This window comes from Lacerta agilis, chromosome 7, assembly GCF_009819535.1.
Source record: "Lacerta agilis isolate rLacAgi1 chromosome 7, rLacAgi1.pri, whole genome shotgun sequence".
NCBI classification, from domain to species: domain Eukaryota; kingdom Metazoa; phylum Chordata; class Lepidosauria; order Squamata; family Lacertidae; genus Lacerta; species Lacerta agilis.
Genome location: NC_046318.1, coordinates 39,848,401 through 39,858,093, shown reverse-complemented (window position 1 = coordinate 39,858,093; position 9,693 = coordinate 39,848,401). Strand labels below are relative to the sequence as shown.

Sequence of the window (9,693 nt, the reverse complement as noted above, 5' to 3'; positions counted from 1 at the left end):
AGCCGCGCGCGCCCTTAATTGCTGCGACCAGCCGAAGTTTCTGCGCTAAATCGGGCCCTGAAAGAGAAGCCAGAGCCGGCCCGGATTGGCTCCAAATAATTAACGTTGCGCACAGCTGCAACACTCACCTGAGGGGAAGACTCAAAACGACTTACTGCTTAGCATTGGGGCAGCGAAATAAATAACAAATTGAATCGCGGGATAAAGCTTCCGCGGACTAGTGCAAGCTCAGAATTCCTGTGCGCAGAAGAGCGCACTGCCCGGCTCCCAGCAACAAACTTTCCCCCAGTTTATTTCGTGCGCGGCACGTAGGGCTTCTTCTCCCCCGAGCTGCTGCTTTGTTCATTTGCATTTTCCTCACAGTTTTGGTTCCCCCGTTTCCGTCCGGCGCTATTCCGCTCTTCTCACGGAGCCTACCTTCGTGCGAGCATTTCAAAAAGACTTTAGTGTCGCCACTGCTGCAGCAGCAACAGCCACTTAGCGCGCCTGTCCCGTTAGCTTCTCCCTCCCATAAGAGCAAACGCGGCGGCAGCGAGGTCCTCGGAGCGAGCAGCCAGCCAGCCAGCCAGCCTGGCGGGGGTTCCGCTTTTGGCGCCACTCGCCCTCTAGCGGGAGAAAGGCGGCCTTGTCGGCGGCTGGGCGTGACTTGGCTGCTGGCTCGCTCTCGGCTGCCTGCTCAGCGCCTGCCTGCCTGGCTGCCGGGGGGAGCGCGAGTCAGTGCGGGGACTGGAGCAAGGAGAGAGTTCCTCGCGAAGACGGCTGGGCGGCTGCGGGGCTGGAGCGGCGCAACAGGGAGCGCGCGGGCTGGCGGGAGTTTCCCAGGGGCCGGGAGGGCGCTGCTGGCGGGGATACGACGCTGCTGCTGCTGCTGCTTTTCGGAGCCCCTTCTCAGGCAGGCGGACCCCGCGAGGAAAGGGCCACGGAGGGCGCCCGCGCCAGCCTCCCCAACCCCCCAGGACCGGGGAGGGCCGGAGGGGGGTCTTTCTCGAGACGAAGGAAATATGGGGAAAGTTGAAACTTGCCTCCTGACTTTGGCTGGACTTTTGCTGGCAGCGGCAGCCGAGACGTTCACAGGTAACGCAAACCCCGCGGAGTCCCTTTAATAATAATAATGAACTCTGTGCGACTGCTGGGCTTCTTGAGGAGCTTTGTGTGAAGAAAGGTGAAGCGGGACGGGCTGCCTTGGGGAATGGGGAGGTATTTTCCCCCCTCGCCGGGTGTGACCCTTGGAGCTGCTGGGTGGATTTGAGGGGGAAGGAGAGAGAGAGAGAGGCGCTTGGAAGGGAGAAGGGGAAGTTCCAGGCGCCGAGGAAGGGATCCCGTTAGTTTGGCTGCCGGGTGCAAAAGTGCAAGACGCGGAGCGAGGCTGCTGCGGAGTCTGGCACGACTCGACGAGCTCCCTCCCTCTCTCGAAAGGGAGGCGGGAAATCGGAATTCGGGGGGGGGGGAACCATTACATTTTAAAAAAAAATTAAATATGAAGGGCCGTTGCTTTAAATCCAACCCACAAACAACTTTCTGCAAGTTGACTGCTCCCGGCCAGCAGTTGCAAAGGTCCGGGCTTCTCTTCCTTCCCAGCCAGGGACGCTCCGTCTAGGCGAGGCAGGCGGGCGGGCTGCTGGCCGCTTTCTGAGCAGAGCTCGTGTTGCGCGGCGTGGATGGGGGCGCTGGAGCCCACGGTCTCTCGTGCTGGATGGCGAGAGAAGTTGGGCAAGAGAAAGCTGCCCGGAATACCTTGCGTGGACCCCTCTCTCCAGTTCGACTAGCCCCCCAGTTTATGTAGTGCAAGTCCTCGAATGGACTACTGTGGGGTGGGGGCGACCTTTGTGCCTTGAGTGCTATGTGGCTGGCAGCCTATTTGGTATGGCGTCCAGGTGTGGCAGGGGGACGTAGGGGTCCCGAGCTTTTAAGAGTTGTTGTTGTTGTGAAGAAGTGTTTTCCAGTGCTGGTCAAGTTGTGTCAAGCTTTGGACAAAGCAGTGCCCTGTGCTGTGATTCCTTCATTTCTCCCCACTTTGTAACAGCGAAGTGATAATCAAAGTGTAGCCTAACTTTTTAATTCTACCTGGCAGGCGTTTACTGCCTCAGCATCCTCACTGCTTGGGCTCTTCTCCTCTGGATACCCTCCAGTGTGCATAACATGCTTTAATGGTGTGTGTGAGGCATACAACCCTCTAATTTTGGTCTGTAGCTGAATTACGAAACAGTTAGTTCCACATAGTTGGATGGGATGAGTAACTTGGGCTCATTTTGTTTGTTTTTCATATGAACTCTAGAAACCTATGACAGAAATTGAAGACATCTGGGTTCCATGTTCTTCTACGTGCTTTGATCAGGAGGAGAAGTAGGACTCTGGTTGTTGCCTTGGCTGCAGGGTACTTGGTGTTTCATGCATTAAGTAGTGCTTGTGTACAGCACCCTTGTGTAACTTAAGTTTTGGATTTTAAGAAATCTGCTCTTCATGGCTTCTGTAAACACGTTCTGGTTTAAAGGAATGTTCCAGGGACGCTGTGTATATAAAAGCAGCTTGTTTTCTCAAAAGTTCCCTTCTACATTTCTAGATAAGTCAGAAGGTTCATTGCGAGAGAGGCGTTCCAGAGGTTTCCCCTGGTATGAAATATAATTCTGAAGAAAAACTCTCCCCTGTCCCTTCTCTGGTTTCAATGAGGCTATTTGTAGCTGAGCTGTGAATCATGAAACTTTACTCGCAGTTAGCTCTCTCACTTTATTGGTATAAAGCCATACCTCATCTTAGCTGCATAATGTGCAGCACAACTTGTCAAAATATTGGAAGAAATGAGCATTTTATGTGGGGCTGCATTCAGAAGTGTGTGCTTGACTTTCAAATTATTGAAAGGTGTCAAGATAGGTGAGCTTTTATTATTTTTTTTAATGCAGTGTACCAGAGGTGGATAACCTGTGGCCTTCTAGACACTCCTGGGCTACCATCCTAACCATTGGCCAAGTTGACTAAGGCTAATGGGATTCCCTATAACATGTGGTGGGTCACAGGTTTCCCTATCCTTGCTATATACTGAATCTGCATGTATCAAAAGTTTTTCAGTGTTATGTTCATCCAGTCCCCACCGGAGAAACTTTCTTAGGAAGTAATCATTAGGAAATCAGCAAGAGCAAAAGTTATGGTAAATATTTATATTGCTGTTGGGGTTGCTGCTGTTGCAAAAGTTTTCAAGACATTACTGTATTGGAAGGAGAAGTTAACTGTAAACAAAAAGCGTTGGGTTTTTCTGTGACATTCTTACAAATTTGAAATTGTAAATATATACCTGAGGTGTACAAATTCCCCAAAGATAATAAACAGTAATGATAATTTACAGTTGAAAAAGCAATTGTTTCTTGGATTGTATGAAAAATGTTGTGATTCTTGTCCAAGATCATGTCATTTTGTAAAAACTAATGATTATTCTGAGGCTTATGTCCTCATCCTAAGCATATAAAAAGTAAACCCCTTTACTACAGTAGGACTTCAACACTACAGTCCCATACACACTTGATTGGCAGCAAGCTCTATTCAACACAGTTCAGCTTACTTCTGAATAAACCTGCATAGGAACGCACTGTAGGTGTGCCTGGAATCTCCACATAGTTAATAGGTTTTGCCTTTATATTTAACTTCAACACATTTAATGCTTTCAATTGAAATATGGTTGTAGACAATGTTTAAATATGCAGAATGCTACTTTTTGATCAGCATTGATTTTAAATTTATTTATTTTGTCAGTGCCAGGCAAAACAAACTACTTTTGAAAATGCTTTTGTTCAAATAGAAATAGGATACAAGAGATGTCAGTAACAGCATAATCTTAAATTTTATGCTTTGTATAACATGAAAAGTATGTGCATACGAGTTCATATCAACTGCAATAGAAGATCAATAGAGGTGTAATGGAATTTGAAAAATATGCATTTTTATAACCACCTCATTTTTTAAAATGAGTTACATATTCAAAAAGCCTGCAGAAAGTTGGTGCTTTTTGTTGATAACATAATATTGTCCCAGAGAGGCCTATTGTTAACCTATACAGCTATTACTTGTATAAAGTGGTGGCAGAAAATTTGTATACCAGCGGTATTAATACTGCAAGCCTAAAACCAAGTATTCACAACGGTTAGGATTTCTACCTAATATTTTAACTTTGGATTTTCATGAAGCTTTGTTGTGTTTGCTGGCACAGCACCTGAACTTTGAATGCTTATATCTGCTGTCAGTAATGTATTTATGGGCTTCTTGTAACATATAGCATTATGTAAAGGAAAGGATGTGATGTAAAAAGTATTGGGAAAACTATTACCGGTAACTTTTACAGCCCACCTGTACAACTTTATTTTCTTACAATGTGTATTCATTTGAGAGATGGGGGGACGGGGAACAAGAAAGTGACCACGATTGCAAAGAAATTGCTCATTTATAAAACACCATCCTATTTTAAATGCTATATCAAAATTTAAAAGTTAGTTCTAGTGCCAATATTAAATATATTGGGAGCGTCCTTACATAGATGCAGTCAAAGCAAAACTGTGTCTATTAAAGTACATATATCTGTGTCTATTATTCAAGTACATATATTCTTAACTGGTTCATAATTGGTAAATTCAGTGCAGTGTTGTGTACAAACATTCTCCTATGTTGCAGTCCTGTGTTTTTAAACACAATAGTGTGAGACAAAGACCTTGTTGTGGGTGAAGAATTACAGACAGAGAAATAAAGGCTGGTTCGCAAGTCTTATGGTTACTTTCTAGGCATGGGAATATACTGTATATTCTGGCGTACAAGACTACTTTTTAATCCAGGAAAATATTCTCTAAAGTCGGGGGTCGTCTTATATGCCAGGTGGAGAATCTGCGGTCGAGTATATCTCAAACTGTATATTTTAACTGGAAAAGTTGGGGGTCATCTTATACGCCCAGTCTTATATGCCGGAAAATACGGTAATGTACATTTGATGTCTCACAGCTGGATGTGTAAAGTGACCCATTGAAAAGCCATGAACTTGATGAAATATGGTGGTCTTCTCTGTGGTGCTACATTTCTGATGGCCCATTCAACACATGAAAGTCCTGGTTAGTGGTTGTAGGGGGATGAGCATCACTGTGTGTGTGCTTACCACTGTTTTGTGTATCTGGTGAAATTCCTTGGGAATTTATGTGGCTAGGTCCCAATCCCAAAGATCACTCTACACATAAAGGCACATGTGTATATGCATGCCCTCCCAATGGATAGTTTGACCGAGCCAGCCACATATTAAGACAGGCGAGATGAGCCTACATTTAGATTCCACCTACTCCCATCCCTAATGGACGATGGAGGATGTCAGAACTGATCACAGTAGACATTGGATCACCCTGGTTTTAATCCAGCTACAGGAACTGCTTGCACTGCCCCAGGCAGTAGGTACCGGGGACCCAGTGCTGGGAACTGCACACACAGCACTCTTCGTGTTTTTTTTAAATACTGTTTCTTGTCTGTCTCTTTTCTTATATGATGATTTTAGTGCTGAAACCATCTCTGACTTGTCTTGTGTTACTTATTAAAAAATTAAAGTTTTCTGTTCAGTCACTGATTAAAATGGCACTGTTATTATGATAATATAGAGGAGAAAAGTATACCCTACAGCATATTACAAGGATGTAATTACGCTGAAGAAACTTGTATAATGCATCTTTGGTCTCACGTTTAGTTATCAGACTCTTCCAGAAAAATTACAGTGTCTTGAAATAACCAAACAAAATATGTATTTTTTTTAAAAAAGAAAAGAAAATAAAAGAAGTGTTTAATGCAGATGTAATCTGTTGGATTGACAATTGTAGAGGCTGGATTTGCAGTATAGTCATAAATGCTTTTCTTTTCCTTTAAAAACAAAAACAAAAAACCCAATCCCTCCACCCCACCAGAGTCATGTAGCAATAGCTGAGGGAGGGAACATTTAGTGTCCGATTTCTCTGTTTTTCATCTGAGAAAATGTTTCAGTCATTTGTGATGTGTGTGCAGCTGACTTTCCCATTGGGAGTGAAGTGAGGTAAATTAACAAACTAGCCAAACTAGGCTGACCTTCTAGAAAAGCCATCTCTGCAATTCTTTTCAAAAAGCTGTTGCATTCAGTGGCAGTCTTGACACAGATCCAGTGTGCTTTGGATTTAACCGATGCAGCAGGACAATTCATTAGTTTCATATTAAGAATTTTCTACACATACTGTTCTGTTGTTTTTATAGTTGCTTGGTAATTAGGATACATTGCAGCCATTTTAAAAAACACCCATGCCCTAGGATTCAAAGCACCGTACAGCTACCGGTACTTCCCACACACCTGTGGTAACTTTGAACTTCAGTTTCTCAAATAACAGCCCAATGCTACACGGCAAACTACTTTATGTAGTAGCTGAGGGATGCGTTCCAAAGTGGCAAGGGAGTTTCCTGTTCAAAATACTTAAAAAGTTACAATCCCACATAAGATGTGGTATGCACACGTTCTTGGGCAAGCATAACGTTGTCCTCTGAATTCTGGCTCTTTTTTATTTTAAGTTTATAGCACTTAATGATGACTTTATTTGTTTTGGTGAACAATTGAGCGTGCAAAATAAATTATTCTTCTAGCAATTCAATTTTCCCAGTGTGTTCAATTTTATTCAATGTTAGTTTGGCGTACCTGTTCTGGCAAACTTTACTAGGTAAACAAGCAAGTAAACATATAAACACCACCACATTTTAATTCTTGATGGTTTGTGTTACCTATAAATTTTGTTTTCAGCTCTCTCTCACTTGGGCTTTTGTTAGTGTTCCAGTTTTTATTTTAAAGGCATGAAGTCATTCAGCTACCGAGTTTTGTTTGCTGTGATCTACTGCTGATCACTAGGTGTAGCTACATCTCTAAATCCACATTCATAAGCCATGATTGTATGCTGAACTTGGCACATTCTGAGTTTGAGGCACAAAGAAGTATTTAAGGAATTTGGAGTGTTTTGAAAGTTTGATCTAATGTAAGTTACGTACCTTTTTGAAGGAAAGTAAACTCCTGAAAGAACAGGATCCATCCAAGTCTGTGTAATAATACATTTGCTTGCTGTTTATATACTATATTTTTAGTCCTTTACTTTGCTAGTGGCTTTAACAGAGGGATACGAACTTACAGAAACAATTGTAAACGTTTGCTGAAGAAGTACTGTAAAATTGCACACTGTGCATGTTTTAGTATGTTTGTTCAAACAAATAAAATACGTACTATGAAACTATAATATTGAATATAACTTTGGCAAAATGTACTTTGTTCAAAATCACTCTATGAGTATAAAGCTACTGAAATTTGGATTACAAATTGTCTTGGGATCATCTGTGGGTGAAATATTGAGTCTAGTACTCTCATGAACTAGATGTGCTTTGACTCACATTTCTTCAGCACAATGAGAAGTTTCATTTTCCAAGAAAAAAGATAAAGAATTCCTCTGGGTACAAACAGTTCTTCGGTACACCTAAAACACATTTTTAGAACTTAGCTGCAATAGTGTTTGCTTTTAAATTTGATAGGAATTGATTTTTTTTGGTTGTGGCACTGTGTTCTGAAACTTGTAGATTTTGTATGTGTCAGAGAATGTAGCAGCAATTTGGGACCAAGGGAGTATTTGGAATGTGGTGAAAGGAAAGAGTAGCTAGCCAAAGGGGACTGAACAAAAAAACTAGCCAAAGTCATTACAACCACAATAACATTTTGCCAATTAAGTGATGATGTTGTAGTCTGAGTCCTGTCCATCCAGTGGTGTTAACAAGGAATTCCAAAGGCTGAGTTATAGGAAGAGTGATGGTGAGTGGGATTTTAAGGGCTTGTAGGAATTGCCATTTTACAGGGATGGAATTGAGAAGATCTTAGTAACCTATGTGTTGTGGGCAAAACTGAAACAACTTATTTTCAATAAATTAGAAAGGGAGCAAGAAATGCTTCTTAATGCAGTATATTCATAGATGATTGTGGTGTGTCTTTAATCTGAAAAAGGATTAAATAGGCCGAATGAGCTGCTAGCCATGATGGAAACGCAGCCTGTTCTCGTGACAACATACTCTTCCATACTAGATGCTAAGTAAAGCAGGGGAAGGATGTAAGAGTTTTCACAACTGTATTTAGCTAGCTACCCAGAATAGTTATCTAGATAGCAATTGACCTGACACACAGTTTCTATGTCTTTTTCTTGAACATCTTTATGTGGTCGTAGTTGAACAAAGTAGTCAAGGTGGGCCTTAGCACTGCTGAGGTGATACTATGACTTTTTGAGGCTTGCAGTTGTAGCCTTCTGTGCACTCTGCTAAGATTCAGACATATGGTTGAATACAGAAATAATATAAAAAGAGCTCATATAATTGAGAATGTGCTGTTCTGTTTTTACATGAACAACTGTGCCTAGCATATCAGCAAATCGTAACACCGACATGCCATACCCACCCTTCTCACCTGCCTGGTTTCTTCTTCCACTACTCAGAAACGAAGGGTCTCACAGCTGGATGTCTGAGGTGGGAGGAGCTTGCTCTGTTACCATTGGCTAATGAAATCATTTAAAAGTTGATATACATCCTAGATCTGGTATTCCCAATAGGCTAAGTCTCCAATGGCATCCATGTAAAATTTATCCAGTTCCATAAAAGCTCTAGAATCCCCTGTCCCACTATTCCCATTGCTCTTTGCCAAGAGTTGTTACACCTCCTTCAAGATATAAGGAAATCCCCCATCTGCAGCGTTTTTTTTTTGGTAGTGTCAGAATTCTTTTTGAAAATTTCAGATGTGCCCAAGAGCTGGAAAAAAAATTGGTGATCCCCAACACTAGACACTGTAGTTAACTGTAGTAATGACTAGAAGAAAATACTAGAGCTGGTGAAAGCAGCCCTAGGTTGGTATTGAGTTCACTTGCAATTGTAACCTATGGTTTAACAAACTTACCACATACATAACAAACATAATTTTATTTGTATGCCCCCTTCCCACAGTTCAAACAATGCTCAAGGTTGCTTACAAAATGAAAAAAATACATAACTGCAACATAACAAAAGTAGTCATAAAGAATAAACGTTTAAAAATACACAACCAAACCGAACAATTTGCACATAAATCACAAGTTCTAAAATAAAGATACAGTCGTACCTTTGCTTACGTATTCCTCTGGATACGCAAACTTCGGGTTGCGAACGCGGCAAACCCGGAAGTGTATACTTCTGGTTTTTGCGACGTGTGCATGTGCAGAAGTGCTCAATTGCGCTGCATGCGTGTGCAGAAGGGTGCCTCCAGTTAGGGACTTTTTGGGATATGGCCAGGGCTCCGGAATGGATCCTGTCCGTAACCGGAGGTACCACTGTACAAATAAACAACAGCAACAGCCCCAACAAAAAACTCCACAAAGAAAGAGTCTGTTCAGCAGTCTAATCTTTTGTAGCTGGAGTCAGTCTGGGCTCTGCCTTTCCAGGCTGGGTGGAAAAAGGCCTTCAAGGCAGGGAGCAGGCCTTGCAGAACTCTGGCCACTCCACTCCACACATAGTCTGGTAATCTCGTTTGGTTTTTTATTTTTATTTTAAACTAAATTTATATACCACTTGATTGTAAATAGAACCTCTAAGCTGTTTACAAAAAGTCTGATTTGGCAGAAATCTATAAAACGTTGTAGATTCTTGTACATACATTGAGTGTCATTTAAAATGCTC

The 9,693-nt window shown here is 42.4% G+C and overlaps 1 protein-coding gene across 19 annotated transcripts in view; it reads left to right on the top strand.

Annotated features, from left to right (window-relative positions):
* The first annotated feature begins 770 nt into the window (after positions 1–770).
* The window catches only part of PTPRM (protein tyrosine phosphatase receptor type M), a 395,593-nt gene continuing 386,670 nt past the window's right edge, over positions 771–9,693 (top strand). For 5 of the 19 annotated variants that reach the window (XM_033154922.1, XM_033154918.1, XM_033154928.1 and 2 more), the window contains exon 1: positions 772–1,074. In XM_033154922.1, the coding sequence (XP_033010813.1) occupies positions 1,002–1,074 (73 nt within the window). In that variant the 5' untranslated portion in view covers positions 772–1,001. Of the gene's footprint in view, positions 1,075–9,693 lie in introns of all 19 variants that reach the window. The other 14 variants (XM_033154925.1, XM_033154933.1, XM_033154931.1 and 11 more) reach the window with 4 other exon arrangements.